This window comes from Leptonychotes weddellii, chromosome 14 (assembly GCF_054177405.1).
Source record: "Leptonychotes weddellii isolate Sample4059 chromosome 14, ASM5417740v2, whole genome shotgun sequence".
In the NCBI taxonomy this organism is placed as follows: domain Eukaryota; kingdom Metazoa; phylum Chordata; class Mammalia; order Carnivora; family Phocidae; genus Leptonychotes; species Leptonychotes weddellii.
In genome coordinates this window covers 25,508,880-25,528,911 of record NC_138382.1, presented here as the reverse complement: position 1 = coordinate 25,528,911, position 20,032 = coordinate 25,508,880, and the positions used below count along the sequence as shown (strand labels likewise).

Here is a 20,032-nt window from a genome sequence, read left to right as displayed (position 1 = left end):
GGGGGAGTGGGAGAGGGAGAAGCAGGCTCCCCGCAGAGCAGGGAGCCCGATGCGGGACTCGATCCCAGGACCCTGGGATCATGACCCGAGCCGAAGGCAGTTGCTTAACCAACTGAGCCACCCAGGCGCCCTGGAGTAGGAATTTTTAAACAAAAATAAAAATAATATCCATGATTGCCTTGGGTTTAAGGCTGCATTCATTTAGGAAGCCTGCAGGAAACTTTTCTGTGTCTGCTAAGTTGGGTTAGACCCCTCCCCTGTGCTGTAATCTCTAGTATTTTATTAGACTCACCTCCTCCAGGGCCGATGCTGTGGGTTATCTACTCTTACTCTCTGGGCCGAACAGAGTAGGCACTCAGTAACATCACGTTGAGTTTTTTTAATCTTTTTATTTTATGCATGAATAGGATTATTTATAGTTCCTGGGGCTCTGAATTCATGTTGAATTTATTAAAATTATAAACATTAAAAAACCTTAGTTTTTTTTTAGGGCTTTAGGTTCAATTTATAAATACTGTTGCTCTATTTATAAAGCTAGTAATTTTTGTACTAACATAACGTTTAATTATTTGATTAATGGCTTATTAACTCAAGTTTAGCTGATTAAAATCTCCTAAACACTTGCTGTAAGTTGGTTTCTTTTACCACTCAGTGAATTAAAAAAAAATTTAAGCTTTTTAAACTGCATTTACAAATTGATTCACCTGATTTTTCTCCAGCTACTCCAAGCCCTAATGAGGCCCTCTGCAAAGCTTATGAGCCAGGTTGCTTCACACACCGAAGCGGTTCTTTGCAATTTAGTAAACCAAACTTAGAAATGTGGTAAATCAGCTTCCTTTAAACATCAAATATTGTGTTTAGACTGACACGGATTTTCTTACTTCTTACAAATGAAAATTGCAAGTCTAATCCCATTGCACATTTCAGTTTCAAACCACAGAGGCCAAGATGTCGGGTCCTCTAACTTGTCAAATGGCTGTGATTACTTTAATAACAGAGATGTGTGTTATTCTGAAGATTACAGAATTTAAGTTTATAATTGAGTTTATTCCTTAACATAAAAGCGTGTGTGCTTTATCTCTAAGATTTTTTCTTTACCATCTCTGCTAAGAAACATAGTCAGGCTGAAAGTGGTTACTGTGTTGATTTGTGATCTGGATTCTCTTATTAATAGAGATTCTGGCCTGGACCGGGGACTGGGCACTAAATTTCTGCAGGAAGAGACTATCTAACACACAGCGACGTGGGCTGAGCTCTTTCTTAAGAGTCTGATTCCCTCTGTTCTGCCAATGGGGGATCCAGGCTTATGCCTCCTAACTGGGATTTAGCTTTAAAATCCAACACACCTTATGATCTCTCTGTATCTTTTTGGGTGGATAGAATTTTGCACTCCACTTAGATTGCAGCTAATTTTCTTCACTTCTTGATAGGAATGAACACATTTCTTCTGATTGGATTCTGTATTCTTCTCTCTCTCTATCTATATATCTATATATCTATATCTATATCTATATATATTTTTGACTGGTGCTTGGTCACAATTCTGTAGTCATTTTCTTAACAGTAAGTGTCAATATAGTGCTCAGTGTTGAATGCCTGGTGAATTAACTGGTCATAGGGCATAGGGGTGTTGTTGGCATGTGGAATCCATTAATTTCTTTCTCCTTTTCCTTTTTCTTTTCCTTTCCTTTCTCTTTAATCCCCATCACCTATTTCATCCATCCCCACACCTCCCTCCCCTCTGGTAACCATCAGTTTGTTCTCTTTTGTTAAGAGGCTGTTTCTTGGTTTGTTTCTCCCTTTTTCCCCCCTTTGCTCACTTGTTTTGTTTTTTAAATTCCACATATGAGTGAGATAAAATGGTATTTGTCTTTCTCTAACTGACTTATTTCACTTGGCATTATACTCTATAGCTCCATTCATGTTGTTGCAAATGGCAAGATTTCATTCATTTTTATGGCTTTGTAATATTCCATTGTATATGTACATCACCTCTTCTTTATCCGTTTATCAGTGGGTGGACCCTTGGGCTGCTTCCATAGTTTGGCTATTGTAAATAATGCTTCTGTAAACATAGGGGTGCATGTATCCCTTTGAATTAGCATTTTTATATTTGATGGGTAAATACCCAGTAGTTTGATGACTGGATCATAGGGTGGTTCTATTTTTAACTGTCAGGAACCTCCATACTGTTTTCCACAGTGGCTGCACCAGTTTGCATTCCCCCCCGTAGTGCATGAGTATTTCTTTTTCTCCACATCCTTGCCAACACTTGTTGTATCTTGTGTTTTGGATTTTAGCCATTCTGTCCTCTCATTGTGGTTTTGATTTGCATTTCCCTGATGCGAGTGATGTTGAGCATCTTTTCATGTATCCGTTGGCCATCTGGATGTCTTCTTTGGAGAAAAGTCTGTCCATGTTTTCTGCCCATTTTTAAATTGGATTATTTGCTTTTTGGGTGTTGAATTTTGTAAGTTCTTTATAGATTTTGGAGACTAACCCTTGATCAGATCTATCATTTGCAAATACCTTCTCCCATTCAGTAGGTTGCCTTTTAGTTTTGTTGATTATTTCCTTTGCTGTGCAGAAGCTTTTAATTTTGATGTAATCCCAATAGTTTATTCTTGCTTTTATTTCCCTTGTCTCAGGAGACCTATCTGGAAAGATGTTGTTATGGCCAATGTCAAAGCAATTACTGCTTGTGTTCTCTTCTAGGATTTTAATGTCACATTTAGGTCCTTAATCCATCTTGAGTATTATTTTGTATGGTGAAAGAAAGTGGTTTGGTTTCATTCTTTTGCACATTGCTGTCTAGTTTTCCCAGCACCATTTGTTGAAGAGACTGTCTTTCCCATTGAATATTCTTGCCTCCTTTGTCAACAATTAATTGACCATGTAATTGTGGGTTTATTTCTGGGTTTTCTATTGTTTATTGGTCTATATGTCTATTTTTGTGCCAGTACCATACTGTTTTGATTACTACAGCTTTGTAATATAATCTGAAGTCTAGAATTGTGATACCTCCAGCTTTATAGGATTGCTTTGGCTATTTGGGGTCTTTTGTGGTTCCATACAAATTTTAGGATTGTTTGTTCTAGTTCTGTGAAAAATGCTGTTGGTATTTTTATAGGAATTGCATTAAATAGGTAGATTGCTTTGTATGGACATTTTAATTTTTTTTATTTATTTGTTTATTTATATTATTTTTTTATTATGTTCAGTTAGCCAGCATATAGTGTATGGATATTTTAACATTTGTTCTTACAATTCATGAGCATGGAATGTCTTTCCATTTCTTTGTGTCATCTTCAATTTTTTTTTTGTTTGTTTTCTGAGTACAGGTCTTTCACCTCTTTGGTTAAGTTAATTCTTAGGTATTATTTTCGGTGCAGTTGTGTAAATGGGGTTGTTGTAATTTCTCTTTCTGCTGCTTCATTATTAGTGTATAGGAATGCAACAGATAGTTCTGTATGTTGATTTTGTATCCTGCAGCTTTACTGAATTCACGTATCAGTTCTAGCAGTTTTGTGGTGAAGTCTTTCAGGTTGTCTATATAGAGTATCATGTCATCTGCAAATAGTGACAGTCTGACTCCTTCCTTATCAACGTGGATGCCTTTCTTTTTGTTGTCTGATTGCTGTGGAATCCATTAATTTCAGTCTCTTTTATCCAAAGCCAGCAATCCCTCGCTGATTTTCCCTTCTAACCACCAGGGGTTCTCACCTGGCTGCCTGTTAGTATTATCTGTGGAGCTTTGCTGCTGCAAACAGCCAGTGGCCCTATCTCAGACCCAATGAGGGAGAACTTCTGTCAGGCATCGTATGTTAAAAATATGCCCGGTGATTCCTTTTTTTTTTTTTTTTAAAGATTTTATTTATTTATTAGAGAAAGAGAGCACGAGGGGGGGAGGGTCAGAGGGAGAAGCAGACTCCCCACTGAGCAGGCAACCCGATGCGGGGCTTGATCCTGGGACTCCACGATCATGACCTGAGCCGAAGGCAGTCGCTTAACCGACTGAGCCACCCAGCTGCCCCAAAAATGTGCCAGGTGTTTCTGATGCACACAGAGGATTAAAGACCACTGTAGCTGTAAAAAGATTTCAGACCATTAAATAAAAAACTCCCCATCCTTACCCCCTTTACATGGGAACATAATGGGAAATGCACAGACAGAACAAACTTCCTAAGGTAGGAAGTTTGGCTAATGCTCGATTGGACCATTTTCCTGTAAAAAGTCGGAGCTATAAAGGAGATGTTTTAAGATGTAGGTTATAAAATCTTTATGGGATGTTTTTCTTTTTTATTTGTTCAAAGTACTTGTGGGTGGGTCATGCACAGACTCTTCTTAATCTGGGGTACCCGGCACAGTCAGGCACACATCCAGGTGTTTCCTTCCTTTGCCCCAGGTTTCTGTTGATGTACTCCACAGTTTTGTGCAGCTATTACAATTCGGCCCTCACAACAGCAGTGGTTGGAGCCATCAAGGTAAGTGGGTGAAGCCTTGGGAAGTGGGGAACTGGCCGTGAGCCCAGTCTTCACGAGAGAAGCAGAGTTCGATTTTATTGTTGTAACGGGTGGAATAGGAAGCGTGGAGGCTTGTGACCTTTTCAGCTGTACCTGAGTGATCTCTTCTTAGATCCTCTCGACCCTAATCCATGAAACAGAGGGAGGGCTTGCTAATTTAAACAAGGAGAGACAAATTATGACCTTTAATTTGGGGGCAGTAGGAGGGGATGGTCTGGGAAAATGAAGTAAAAAAAGCAGAAAAATATTCCAAATTTCTGCACTCACCAAGATACCTTGTTTGGTACCTTGTTTGTACAACTTGGTTTTCTGGGAGAACCCGTTGATTAAGAAAGGGAAGCCTTGTGAAGAACTGTTTTTAATTTAGATATATGCTCAGTTATAAGGTACTAAACTCATGGATTGTGTGTAGGTATGTTTTGTATCTGTGTGTTTGAGTACACACAACAATGAAGAGGAGGGTGGGGTGTTCTGTGCTCTATCCCTTGCTTTGTTTTTCCAATCACACGAAGAGAGGAGTGAGAAGGACCACCTGCTCTAACAGGAGACTTGTCTGTTGACTACATAGACCCTCCTAGAATACACAGGGCAGGGCACTGCTTGGAATTTGCTGGATGTCTAATCCATGCAAGTTTAGGGTCAGTATGATTAAAATTCACTACCCAATGGTGGTAGAGAGCTGGGATCTGGAAAGCTGATAACAACTCAACTCTTACATCTTTTTTCCTGTGTATTAACTGTAAGGGGCATAAATGCTGCAGTGTTCTGTAATTACCATGCCATATAAAGCCATATGTAGCGGTTTTTTATTCGTTCATTCAACATTCTGTGAACGGCAACTGTGTACAAGTCTCTGGGCAAAGTAACTAAAATATTTAGTTTCAGATTTTACCATATATATATGTGTTCCCCCTAAATCCTTCCCTTTTAAAATGACTAATCCTCTCTCTTTTTCTGCAGAATGTCTCCATTGCCTACATTGGAATGTTAGTTGGTGGAGACTACATTTTCTCTGTGTTAAACTTTGTAGGGTTAAATATTTGGTAAGTGGGATTTCTAAATGAACTCATTTTAGTAAAATATGAATTTTAAAAAGTGTGATTAATCTGTTACAAGTGAAAGAACGGGAGGTGTTTTGACATTTTAGTTTCTAAGATAATTTTACTTAAATCACTCAGTTCATCTGTTTTTATGACATGCTCCGTGGATCATGGCGATGTGTATGATGAAGATTCAAGGGGCTGAGATCTGAATTTAATTCATGTGTCTTTCTCACCAAAAAAAAGAAAAAAAAAAAAAGGCTCCTAAGTTGTCTGCCTTCATTTTGTGAAGTGAGCCTTACTGACGTCCTGCTCCCAACATTAAGGATATTGGGAGGAGGGTCTGAGATACTTTTGAAAGGCATTTTGGGGTCCTAGGTGAGACACTGTCTTAGGATAATAGTATAGTTTACTCAATAATAAACAAATATTTATTTTCTCTCCAAAGTTTTGTATTGGATTTGATCTATTTTTCTGCCCCAAAAGATTTCTAAGTAAGAGGGGGTAATTCTCATCAAGTAATCCACAAGCTAGGAGAAAAACAGGGGTCTCAATCACTCCCTTCAAATTAAGCTGGTTAGATCTATAAAGATGTATATTTTATACAGACCTAGTGGTCTGTATACCTATGAGTTTATTTACTTTCACTTTTTTTTTTCTCCTTTCAGCATGGCAGGGGGCTTGAGATATTCCTTTTTAACTCTGAGCGGCCAATCAAACCCTAAACAACCTGTGGATGAAGAAAACATTCCTCTGGATTTGAAGAGTTAGAATCTGAGGCAGGATTGCCGCCTGGGAACATGGGGGCAGGGGGGCATTCCCCGCTGTAGGAATGTGAAGCCAGATGTTCTGGTCACCAACAGCACAAAGCCTCCTGGTTAAAGCACAGCAGGAATGTCTGCTGGCTGCGAAGAGAACCTACCTCAGATACTACTGCACAGTGAGCCATCCTTAGCCCCGAGAAGCATATTTGGGCAAAGCCTTACCATCTGAAAGTGCATCTTTCAGAGGAGACCATTGATTAAAGGGATCGTAACCAAGTGCGGGCAAAGCCCTGACCGTTTGGTCACCCAGCCACATCTCTGAGCTGTTGTTCTGCAGTACCAGGTGCGTTGAAGAGGATGGAAATGGCCAATCGTGTGAGAGTGATTATTATCAGCACCTTGGCCTTCATTTCAAGGATCCCAGCCAAAGCGAAGTGCCAGTGAGAACCATTTTCTTTTCAATTTAAGCAAACAGGTCTTTATTTTAATAAAATTAGCCAATTAACTGCAAGTTATTTGTTAGCTCTCATTTGATCATATATGTTGGTATCTTTTCCCAATCATCAAAGTAAAATAAAAAATAATTTATATGCTGGTCTCATACTGTGATATTATTGTAGATAGGCAGAAAGACTGCCTGAAGGGTGATATTCCTTTTAAGGCTCATGCTGGAAAATATTACAAAATAACTCAATTGGGAAAAAACCTCCATGTGCCCTCTTCACATTTAAGTAGCTCGTATTTCTCTCCCCATATCCCCAGGTTTGTTCAGGGGGTTTTGAAATTCAGATCACTTGGATTTTAACCAAAGGTACATTTTTTCATAGGCTCATCTGACCTCCCAGACCTCATTCCCTGTGTGGGAATGAGCCCTGAATGGATGAACATTATTTTCATTTCCATCAAGAAATGGGCTGGGGTGCCTGGCTGGCTCAGTTGGAAGAGCACTCGACTCTTGAACTCATGAGTTCAAGCCCCACGTTGGGTGTGGAGCCTACTTAAAATAAAGCAGTGGGCCATCCCTGTTGGGGCTGTGGTGCAGGGCGAGGCTCCAGTCTGGGAGACAGGAGCCGTTCTAATCCCACCTCCACCACTAACCACCTGACAGCCTCACAGCTTACCTTGCCATTGTGGCCGCCATTCTTTTAATCTTAAAGTTGAACTGGATCTCCAAATCCTTGCTAGCTCTCACTTTCTAAGTTTCTAGAAGCTGAGCCAGATGTGGGACAGAGTAGCAAATGAAGGAATGATTATATTGATGCGTTATTTCAAATTACCTTTTAAAAAAATTTAGTTTTGGGGCACCTAGGTGGCTCAGTCGGTTAAGTGGCTGCCTTCGGCTCAGGTCACGATCCTGGAGTCCTGGGATCCACGTCCTGCTCCCTGCTCAGCAGAGAGCCTGCTTCTCCCTTTCCCTCTGCCTGCCACTCTGCCTACTTGTGTTCTCTATCTCTCTGTCAAATAAATAAAATCTTTTAAAAAAAAAATTAGTTTTAATTGTAAAACACACAGAACATAAACTTTACTATCTTAACCATTTCTAAGTGTATAGTTCCGTAGTGTTAAGTATATTCAGATTGTGGTGCAAGCAATCTCTAGAACATTTTCATTTTGCAAAACAAACTCTGCACCCATGAAACAGTAACTCACCACAGCCCCTGGCAACCATCATTCTAGTGTCTGTCTCTATGAATATGACTACTCTAGATATCTAAGTGGAATTGTACAGTGTTTGTCTTTCTGTGCCTGGCTTACTTAGGGTAATGTCCTCAAGGTTTCTCCTTGTAGCAGATGTCAGAATTTTCTTCCTTTTGAAGGCTGAATAGTATTTCATCATATGGATGCATATACCACATTTGGCTTATTCATTCTTCTGTCAATGGACACTTGGCTATTTATGAATAATTCTATGAGCATGGGTGTACAGAGGTGTGTACAGACCCTGCTTTTAATTCTTTTGGATATTAAAATTTATTTCCTCTGTATACAGAACACTTCTGACATCAATGTGTGGGTTTTTTTTTTTTTTTTAATCTCATATCAAGGAATTCTCCTCTCTGGACACCAACCAGGTGTCCTACAATTCAATTCTAACTGCCTGGAGCTAGTGCAGACCCCACAGGTGAGGGACTCAGTCCCCTAAGACTTCCCCCACTTCAGATGCCAATCCCACGTCCTGTGCTTCTGACCCACTGGCCATGAAATCAGGGGTTTGTACACCCCCCTCCCTCAGGTTGGATAATTTGCTGGAATGGCTCACAGAACTCAGGGGAAGTGCTTGACTCTCTATTACTGGTTTCTTATAAAGAATACAGCTCTGGAACAGCCAGAAAGAAGAGATGTATAGGAAGCGGTGTGTGGGAAGGAGCTTGGAGCTTCTATGCCCTCTCCGGATGCACCACCCTCTCACACATCATCGATGTGTTCGCCAGCCCGGAGCTCTCCAAGCCCCATGGTCCGGGCATCCTTACTCTTTCCTATAGCAGCCGCACCATTTTACATTCGTGCAAGGGTTCCAATTTCTCCACATCTTGTCTGACTTGTTATTTTCTGAGTGTTTTTTTGTTTTGTTTTGCTTTTGTAGTAGCCATTCTGATGGGTGTGAGGTGATTATCTCATTGGAGTTTTGATTGTATTTCCCTAATTTTTAATGATGTTGGACATATAATTATGTGCTTGTTGGCCATTTATATGTCTTTGGAGACGTGGCTTTCTAAATCCTTTGCCAGTTTTTGAATTGGGTTGTGTGTTTTGTTGTTGAGTCATTGGGGGTTCCTATTTAATTTTTTTCTTCTGCAATCACCCTGAATACTTCCTTACATGACCCTTTCTTTTTACCTTTCTGTGGAGACTTCGCCTGCTTCCATGTGTGGCCAGCAGAGGGCGCGCAAAGAGCAGCCCGGAAGCATTTGCAGTTTCTTTTTTTTTTTAAAGATTTTATTTATTTATTTGAGACCGAGAGAATGAGATACAGAGAGCATGAGAGGGAGGAGGGTCAGAGGGAGAGGCAGACTCCCCGCCGGGCAGGGAGCCCGACGCGGGACCCGATCCCGGGACTCCAGGATCCTGACCTGAGCCGAAGGCAGTCGCCCAACCAACTGAGCCACTCAGGCGCACCGCATTTGCAGTTTCTAGATGATCCTTAAAGACCCAGTTTCCCGCGCTGTGGCGGTGGTGGGAGCTCCAATCTGGTTTTCGAATTAAGATTAGTTGAGGAAGCTGGGTGCGGAGAGGTGGTACGAAAGGGATTCATGAGCCTCAAGGAGGCTAAAGAGGAAATGTAGCCTAATGCCCCAGGTCTCCAGATTTCTTTTATTCTTACTAAAAGATGTTGCAAAAGCCATTTTACAATGGATGGGACAAAGAAAATTAATTTAATATCCTTGATATTTTGCTTACTTCTGGCTATTGTACTACAAATAACAGTGACACCATTTGTTAACTTGGACTTTTCCCTGCTGTGTTAATATTTTTCCTGCATATTAAATGTATCTCAAGTACAGGGACACTGGAGTTTCGGACAGCTAAATTTGCTTAAAGACTAGAACCTAGTTTAGAGAAGAGTTATATATATTATGTATATATACATATACCCACATTTCTATTTCTATTTATATACAGTATCTGAGCCCTCAGGAAAATGGTGGTTACATATGTCAATTTCAGACTCTTCAGTTACTTTTTTTTTTTTTAAGATTTTTTATTTATTTATTTGACAGAGAGACACAGCGAGAGAGGGAACACAAGCAGGGGGAGTGGGAGAGGGAGAAGCAGGCTTCCCGCTGAGCAAAGAGCCCGATGTGGGGCTCGATCCCAGGACCCTGGGATCATGACCTGAGCCGAAGGCAGACGCTTAACGACTGAGCCACCCAGGCGCCCCAGTTACTTTTTTTTTTGCACAATCATTTGAGTTTAGTTTTCTCCTTTCTTTTCAACTTCATTGTTTTTCAGCTACAAAATAAGCTTAAAACCACAGGTTTGGATGTACCCTCTGTGAGCGTACATGTGTTTGTCTCAGTTCTGGGGGGACATCTGGTCACAAAGCACTCTGATGCTGGAGACCCTGGACAGGCACCGTCTGCCGGGAGTAGGGGCAGCGCCGGCCACAGACGTTGCCTAGACAGGCTGTGCTAGCGATGGAGGAAGAGCAAGGGGAAGGAGCACATCGCCGGGGAGAAGAGCGCTCACACTCAGAAGCCGCTCTTCATCGCCCTCCTTGATATTCTCAGTGACTTCTACAACTACTTGGTGAAGGCCATCCATCTCGGCTTCTTCTTGTAAAAGATTCTCTGTGACTATCTGTTAGAGTCTGGAAATTTCAACCACTTTCCTTTGATTTGCCCCACTTCATCCAATAGGCTGTACTTCACCAATTAGGCACTGATTTTCTTGTCCAAACATTTGTGTTTCTTGCAGGGATAATTCATTTTCCCTTTGCCGTCTCCCTGGGTGCCCGATTCAGGTTGTGCTTTGCTCTGAGTCTTGTTTGGATATTGCTCAGTGACAGGTTTTTCTTCAGAGACTTTTGAAGGTTTCTGTGAATTTTCTCAGAAGACATGGATTCTCTTTGTATTTGGTTCTGGTTCCAACTTAGATAATCTTTTCTCATCACCACGTGCTTAACTCCGGTGGCTCTTTGTCCTGAGTGAAGTTTGCATACTGTTTTAAAGTAACAGGCTGTGAAATCTGAAACAGTACTCCTGTTCTTGCTGGAAATGTATCTCTGTGGGCTTGTGTTCTTAGTTGCCTAATGGCTTATGAGCAGATCCTCACCAACGTCTGAGCGTCCCTGGTCTATCTGATCTTCTGTGTATGTCGTCTTTCAACATTCAGGCATGATGTGGCCATAAGCATTCATATAATAACTTCTCAGTTTGCCAGTGCGTAAAATCTTGTGCGGGACAGAGCACATGGATGGTGACCAGTTGGGTGCAGTAAGGGCTAGGACAGAGTAGGTGTGCAAGGCACCGAGATAGAGGCCACAGGCCTTTTTTCCCCCCAGCCTACAACCATCCAATCCATCAAATGAAGACAGCACCTTCCTCCAAGGGGTATTGTAAGAATTAAATGAGATAAGGCATAGAGAGTGTTTTGGCATTGCTTGGCCCCCAGTGACCGATAAAAGTTAGTTTCTGTTGTTAATAATAATATTATTGTTATCATTCTTGTTTCTAATTATGGTGGGAAGAACTCTAAAGAGAGCATCGCTCTACAGAGAAGGCATATTGGAAGGATGACTAGGAATTTATCAAATGGGGACAAGGGTGGAAAAACCACTTCAACTTTAAAGTCTTGGTTACTTGGCCTTATGAATCATTTTTGTTTTCTGTGAATGAATATGTGTACTTGGGGATACATTTTGGGTGCTGGGGCTTGGCAAGGGTCAGCAACCTAGCTGACCAGTAGCTGCTGCTCTGTGGTAGTTTTCAGGAAACTGAGGCTCTCAGCAGCTCAGAATCTCTGTTTCCTTTCTGTCATCAGACACTGAAACATGTGGACAAAGAAAGCATGCCCCTTAGGATGAAGCCAGAAAATCCCAAGCCCTTCCTGGGGATGCTCAGGTTCAGGACATTCTGTCTGTGTGCCTTCTGACTTTTTCCTCCACTCCTCTCATGATGAGCCTCAGGTCATAATCTCAGGGTCTTAAGATCAAGCCCCGTGTCAGGCTCCATGCTCAGCCTGGCGTCTGCTTGAGATTCTCTCTGTCTGTCTGTCTGTCTCTCTCTCCCCCAACTCTCTCTCTCTCTCAAATAAATAAATAAAGGATGGATTCAAGACTTTCCTGAATGAATTTTCTATTGTAAATTTGACTTTGAAGCCATGTAAATGTTTTATACATTTATAAAACAAAGTTAAACCACAGAGAATTAAAAAAGATGCAATCTCTAAAAAAAATGAAAGTGAAACAAATATATTTACACCTCAGAGGACAAAGTCAATGTGTTAAGAATCAAGATATTCGGTGTCAGAGAAAAATAATCCAAATACAAAATAAAAGATATTAAGTAAAACTCATATAATCCTAACTTTGACTCATGAAGTATATTCACTTAAAAGAGTTCCCCAGTTTTGCCCTAGAAAGGGTTAGAAATAATGACAAACTGGGGCGCCTGGGTGGCTCAGTCGTTAAGCATCTGCCTTCGGCTCAGGTCATGATCCCGGGGTCCTGGGATCGAGCCCCACATCGGGCTCCCTGCTCGGCAGGAAGCCTGCTTCTCCCTCTCCCACTCCCCCTGCTTGCGTTCCCTCTCTTGCTGTGTCTCTCTCTGTCAAATAAATAAATAAAATCTTAAAAAAAAATAATGACAAATTTAGTAACAAAGAGTACTCTTGGTGTCCAATCTATAGTCTCTAGATGTGGTTTTCCACTAAAAGGAATCAGGCTTCTCTGAGAAAAGGCACATTCTATGTCTGAAGCAGTTTTTCATTCTGGAAAAACACAGACACTAGCAAAGACTGCTGGAGTCTTGTCGATCTTGTCCAAAGAACCCAGGAGTGAACTTGAAGAGGTCCCACTGGCCAAAGTTGGGCCATGTTGAGCACTGATAAGAATAATAACTACAAAGGATTGAAACAAATAAAAAATGTTGAAATCCACATTTCATAATGATTCTCTCGCCAAAAACCCCGCAAAAACAAAAAACAGACAAACCACAAAAAACAACCAACCAGGTCTTTGGTCCACCTTGTAGGATGCCAGGGAACCAACTCATTACTTTAAATCTGGTAAATAAAGAGAAAGAATCAAGCACTTACTTCACCTTTTCTGTATTAACTATATTTCAGTGTTCTGTGCAGTCCTGTAGTTTAGGTGTTTTGTTTGTTTTGTTTTGTTTTTTAGGATAAAGGAAGAAAAATGATAGAATTAGAATATCACCATTTTTGCAACTCATAATTAAAGACTGGATGTAGGCACTGGTCATGAGTGATGCTAGTGTCAGAAAAAGAGACACCAGACATTAAGCTCTGGAAACACACAGCACCACCTATGAAGAAGGCTTGCCAGAAAATCAAACCCCGAATCTAATCAAGTCTTTAGGGCAGGAGTTGGCAAACTATGGCCTATAGTCCAAATCTGGCCCACTGACTTTTTGTAAATTAAATTTTATCAGAACACAGTCATTCACATAGTTACAGTTTTTTGTTTTTTTGCTTCTTTGTTTCTGGTATTCAGAAAAAGAAAAGTGCTTTTATCAAGTACTTCTTATAGCCAAAGTATTGATATCTATATTTATATCTATATCTATATATAAATATATGTATATAGAATATTATATAGAGAAAACATATAAAATATATAATCAATATATAATATATAAAATATATACGTATAATATATATTATATATGCATAATACTGTATATATATTTTTCATTTAAAGGCTTTAGTCCTCATTTTATTTTATTTTATTTTTTATTTTATTTTTTAAGATTTTATTTATTTATTTGACAGAGAGAGACACAGCAAGAGAGGGAACAAGCAGGGGGAGTGGGAGAGGGAGAAGCAGGCTTCCCACTGTGCAGAGAGCCCGATGTGGGGCTTGAACCCAGGACCCTGGGATCATGACCTGAGCTGAAGGCAGATGCTTAATGACTGAGCCACCCAGGTGTCCCTATTTTATTTGATTTTTTTAAGATTTTATTTATTTATTTATTTATTTATTTAGAGAGCTCGAGTGGGGGAGGGGCAGAGGGAGAGGGAGAAAGAATCTCAAGCAGACTCCGCTCTAAGTGTGGAGCCTGAGGCGGGGCTCAATCTCATGACCCCGAGATCATGAACTGACTGAGTCACCCAGGCGCCCCCAGTCCTCATTTTATAGGCGAGCAAGCTAGGTCTCAGAGCAATTCTGTAACTTGCTCAGAGAAGGATCTCTGCCAATGGGAAGAGTTGGGAAGTTTTAATAAAAGAAGTATCAACTCAGCTGGTTCTTAAAGGTTTCGTGGAATTTTAATTCCAATTCATGATTTTTAGTTACAAAAGTAATAAATTGTGGAAATTTAAAAAGTATAAAACAGCACAAAGATACAATTAAAAAAACAAGCCCTTAAATCCACCATCTCAATATAAAAACATTGTTAACATTTTGGTGACTATGCCTATATTTCTTTTTTGCTAATTGTCACATATAAATGTATAACTGGGACTACATTGTTTAGTCACCTGTATTTCTACAGATGTTATTTCATTTAAACTTCACAGTAGCTCTGCAAAGTAAGGAGTATTAATCCCATTTTATAAGAGTAACTTGAGGGGCATAAAGTTTAGCTTGTCCAAGTCACATGACAGAGCCAAAATGCACATCTGGAATGTCTTTCTCAGAGTCCATGCCTTCCTCCTCACTGTCTCCCAGACCATGTGCTATGCCATGGAGATGGCAGGGCATGGAAAGGAAAAAATCACTGGGAGGGATTGGTTCTAATGTCGGATTTGGTGACTGCTTCTATCTATCAAGGAAAGAGAGAAATTTCCAGACGACTCTAATTTTTCCAGCCTGGGTAGCTGGGAGAAAGTTGATCTCACAAATGATACTGACTTCAGAATCTGTTTAATAATACATGTAATCTCTACTAGGCAAAAAGTATTTCCTCAATCCAGACTTACCTCTAACTCAGGACTCTACTAACCATGTGATCCAGTGAGGTTTTATAAAATTTGTAATCACCAGTCATTCTGCACTAGGGAGAACCGGCCCTGTCTGAAAATCTTGGGAGAGTCAGCATAGAGGCTGGGGCACCTCATTTGTGCAAGCCAAGGCCTACCCACACTGTGCTAAAAATGGTCCCCTCCCTAAGTGGACTTTATTTCTGCCCTAGCAGAAATGGATGGGAACAACAAATTTTTGCTAAAAGAAAAGAAAAAAATCAAAGCACAAAATATACTTCTCTAGGCAGCATGTTACTGTCTTATATCACTTACATAACAGTGATATTATTTGTTAGAACAGCACAGAGAGTTTTAGGAAAGGCCAGAAATACTAGCCTGGGATTTGGGCCCCCAGAGTTCCACCACTGAATGAAGGGAAAGAAACATGGGTGTGTAGGAATCGGGAATGTCTCTTCTGATTCCAGGCTCTAGATCTAAGCCATACTCTGCCCCATAGACAAAGAAATGTAGCCCTGCAGACAACAATGGGAGAGGGGCTTTGATACTGTTGGGGAGGAAAAAGTTTTCCTTTGCCATTCGAGGTTCTGCTAACTGGACCAAGAATTAAATTAACATGAGACAGATTAACAAGAGAAAATCAAATTTAGTTCTATATGTATGGGGAAATATAGACATGAGAGTCCAAAGACAGTCAGGCAAAATTAGCTATATATGCCATTCTGAACTAAGGAGAAGGGGGTAGGGGTCTGGGACTTCAAAGGGAAGGAAAGCAATTCACAGAAAGATGAAAGAGAGTAAGTGTTTGGCAAACCGATGTTTGCCGGACCACTCGGAAACAATGGGACATAGAGAGAACTTTGATCAAAACAGCCACGCTAGTTTGTGCTCCTTGTCTACCATACCTAGTTCATATCATGATATAGTTATCTATGGTGACAGCTCTCCCCTTTCTTTTAGGCAGAGTGCGGAAGGGGAGGTCAAAGTTTCTGCCTGAGTCTTTTGGGCCTTGATTGTTTTCTGCTCAGCATCATCTACCTGCCAAAGTGAACCATCTTGGAGCAGCTGTCCTTGGTCTCTCTCTACAACACAAAGAAGGACGCGTGGGCACATGTTTCCTGGGACCCTTAGGATCCTGGAACTCTTTGGAGGTCTGTCTGACAAATTCACCTTTGACCAAGAAAACAAGTGATTTCCTGGTCAAAGAGCTCCACTTCAACTACTGGCTGGACACCTAACATCCAACTCCACCCTCCACATCCCCCAAGCCCAAGAGAACTTGTTTTGTTCCTTTTTTCTCTCAGATTTTCTAGACCTTACCACTTTCAGGAAATTCACCCTCAGGAAGCTAATTTTTACATAATTGTTTGTTGTGTTTTTTCTTTAGGAAAGCTTGTTCTCCATTTCTGGATGAACTACATCCACAGAAAACCTTAGCTTTGCCATCTTTGACTCTTAAAATTTGGCCACAAAGTCAAATTCCCTTCAGGTCTTTCTAGTGTAAAATTTCCTATAATCCTTCTTCCTAACATATACCACAGATCACTCACATGGAAGCTTTGGAGAGAAGTCCAGGCCCTTACAAATATCCTACAGAGATCCTTCTTCAGGCCTGTTTCTTCTTCTAAATTTCTCCAGCTTCTGATTCCCCTTTGCTCGCTCCTATATATTTTTATCACACTGTATGCAACTGTTGTGTTCTCTATTATGTATTGGAATAGATAAAACACCTAAACAAACATTTGATAACGGGGTGATTGTGAATGAATCCCATTCAATCTTTTCCTTTTCATTCTCATTTTTGCATTTCCTCATTTCATGGGCTTCCAGTTGAGATCTATACCTCCTCCCTGAGACTTTGCAATCTGCACCTTACCTGTACAGGTATATATCATCTCTTCATCAGGAAGTTCTTAAACACAATAAACTTCATGGCACCCAACCCAGTGAAAGCTCATTTTTCTCTTTTTCATTCAGTGGTAAATATTTATTGACTACCTACTATTTCCAGACACTGTTCTCACAAAACAAATAAAGTCTCTATCCAATGGAGCTGACGTTCTAGTGGCAGGAGACCAGCAAGAAGCAAATAGATAAAACAGTAAATAATATACTCAGAAGAAAAATGAACCAGAGTCATGGAAAAGAGTGATGGGGAAGGGTGGCTTGGCTTTTTACCAAACCTTAGCAAAAATAGTTACTTGTTGTCTTCATATTTATCAAACATCTAAGCCTTTTACTTTTGGCAGCAGATGTAGATGCATTGAGATCGCTGATCAACAATACCTACTTCCGCCAACCACCCCTTCAATGGGAAGAGCAATAATGCTCATCTCATGAGGATTAGACAAGATATATAATCCTCGTAAACTACATAACGCAGCATCTGATACACAGAGCATACTAAATATAGGGTGGCCTGAAAAAAAGGGAAGGAACGGGGAGCTGCTATCAGCAAAGGCCATCTCATTTGCTCTAATTTTAGCTTACTCTCCATATTATTTGTGCTTTCTTTAGGCAGCTCATAGCTTTATGAGCAATTGACCCTTGAACTGAGAAGCTGCTCCCGATAAAGATCTTAGCTGAAAGTGATATGATCAACAAATGGCACAGTTTAGAGAGGAATGTAGGCTGAACTTAACAGTGGCTGGTATGTCTCACTTTCCTCCCTGGGGCTCCTCTTCACCCACAGGATCTCGCTAGTCATCTGACATACAGGCAAATCTGGAACTGAGGGAGGTAAGAGTCCATGGCGCAACCTTGATCAATGGGCACAGGGCCAGTGCATAAACACACTTTACTTCTGTACTTAAGGGAGAAGAGGTAGCAGTGCATTCTACAGTTTCTCAGAGCTGTCCCCAGGATGGAGCCTCAGCAGTGACCAGCCCAACGACACATCTGTGTCTTTCCCTCTTTCCCTGTTCAATCTCCTGGTCCCAACCTAAGTCCTGCTCACTGGAATCACTTTCCAATATAATTATCTTCACGAGGCCTTCATATCAAGAAAATCTCAGGCTAAGACAGTCCTGCTATTTATGTGCTGGTCTTTCCTTTCAGATTCTACTTTCAGTATTTATATATATAAATTACATATTTATTCATATATATATGAAATTATCCATAGTCTCTTCTCTTCTTCATGGCTCCTTCAAGTTAGGAAATTTCTTTCTTTCTTCCTTTCTTCCTTCCTTCCTTTCTTTCTTTCTTCTTCTTTCTTTTCTTTCTTTCTTCCTCCCTCCCTCCCTCCCTCCCTTCCTTCCTTCCTTCCGCTTTCTTTCTTCTTTCTTTCTCTCTCTCTCTCTTTCTTTCTTTCTTCATTTTGAGTATAGTTGACATACAGTGTTACACTAGTTTCAAGTGTACAACACAGTGATTCAACAACTCTATACTGTATGCTATGATCACAAGTGTAGCTACCATCTATCACCCTGCAACACTATTACAGTACCATTGACTATATTCCCTATGTTGTGCTTTTTATCCTTGTGACTTATTCATTCCATAACTGGAAGGCTGTATCTCCTACTCTCCTTCACCCATTTTGCCCATCTCCCCATTCCTTCCCCCCTGGCAAACATCAGTTTGTTGTCTGTATTTATGGGTCTGTTTCTGCTTTTTGTTTGTTTATTTGTTTTGTTTTTTTAAATTCCACATATAAATGAAATAATACAGTATTTGTCTTTCTTTGTCTGACTTATTTCACTTAACATAACCTCTAGGTCCCTCATTCTAGTGTGTGTGTGTGTGTGTGTGTGTGTGTGTGTGTGTATCTCACATCCTCCTTATCCATTCATCTATTGATGGACACAGGTTGCTTCCATATTCTGGCTATTGTAAATAATGCTGCAATAAATATAGGGGTGCATGTATCTTTTTGAATTAGTGTTTTTGTGGGTTTTTTTGAGGTAAATACCCAGTTGTGAAATTATTGGATCATATGGTAATTCAATATTTAATTTTTTGAGAGTCTTTCATACTGTCTTCCACAGAAGCTGCACCAATTTATATTCCCACCAACAGAGCATGAGGGTTCCTTTTTCTCCACATCCTCACCAACACTTGTTAGTTCTTGTCTTTTTGATTTTAGACATTCTGACATTTGTGAGCTCACATCTCATTGTGGCTTTGATTTGCATTTCCCCGATGATTAGTGAGGTTGAGCATCTTTTCATTGTCTGTTGGCCATCTGTATGTCTTCTTTGAAAAAATGTTTATTTGGATCCTCTGCCCATTTTTAAATTGGATTATTTGGGGTTTTTTGGTGTTGATTTGTGTAAGTTCTTTATATATTTTGGATATTAACCTCTTTTGGATGTATCATTTGCAAATATCTTCTCTCATTCAGTAGGCTGCCTTTTTGTTTTGTTGATGGTTTCTTTTACTGTGCAAAGCCTTTTTATTTTGGTGTCATCCAAATAGTTTATTTTTACTTTTGTTTCCCTGACAGAGGAGACATATCCAGAAAAATGTTGCTAAGGCCACCATCCAAGAGATTACTACCTATGTTTTCTTCTAGGAGTTTTATGGTTTCAGGTCTCACATTTAGGTCTTTAATTCATTTGGAGTGTATTTTTGTATGTGGTGTAAGAAAGGGGTCCAGTTGCATTCTTTTGCATGTAGCTGTTCAGTTTTACTGACACCATTTGCTGAAGAGGCTGCCTTTTCCCCCCTGTATATTCTTGCCTCCTTTGTCATAGACTAATTGACCATATAAGTGTGGGTTTAGTTCTGGGCTGTCTATTCTCTTCTATTGATCCATGTGTCTATTTTTGTGCCAGTACCATATTATTTTGATTACTACAGCTTTGTAGTATAGTTTGAAATCTGGAATTGTGATACTTTCAGCTTTGTTCTTCTCTTTCAAGATTGCTTTGGCTACTCAGGGTCTTTTGTAGTTCCATACAAATTTTAGTTTTATTTGTTCTAGTTCTGCGAAAAATGCTGTTGGTATTTTGATAGGGATTACATTGAATCTATAGATTGCTTTGGGTAGTGTGGACATTTTAAGTCAATATAGGAAGTTTCAATCATCAGATTATCCCAGAGTTTCTCTACCAAGGACCTCTTAGACTGCTCTTTCAGTATATATTTGGCTCTCGATTGG

General features: G+C 40.2%; 1 protein-coding gene and 1 pseudogene across 1 annotated transcript in view; one reads left to right on the top strand and one right to left on the bottom strand.

Moving 5' to 3' along the window:
• The window catches only part of SLC35D2 (solute carrier family 35 member D2), a 50,349-nt gene extending 43,432 nt beyond the window's left edge, over nucleotides 1-6,917 (top strand). The window contains exons 10-12 of the mRNA XM_081802942.1: nucleotides 4,406-4,484; nucleotides 5,484-5,566; nucleotides 6,232-6,917. Coding sequence (XP_081659068.1) covers nucleotides 4,406-4,484; nucleotides 5,484-5,566; nucleotides 6,232-6,334 — 265 coding nt within the window. The 3' untranslated portion in view covers nucleotides 6,335-6,917. The remainder of the gene's footprint in view (nucleotides 1-4,405; nucleotides 4,485-5,483; nucleotides 5,567-6,231) is intronic.
• A 3,132-nt stretch (nucleotides 6,918-10,049) lies between these two features.
• LOC115937923 (syntaxin-18 pseudogene) lies at nucleotides 10,050-11,185 on the bottom strand (annotated as a pseudogene).
• Nucleotides 11,186-20,032: the final 8,847 nt, after the last annotated feature.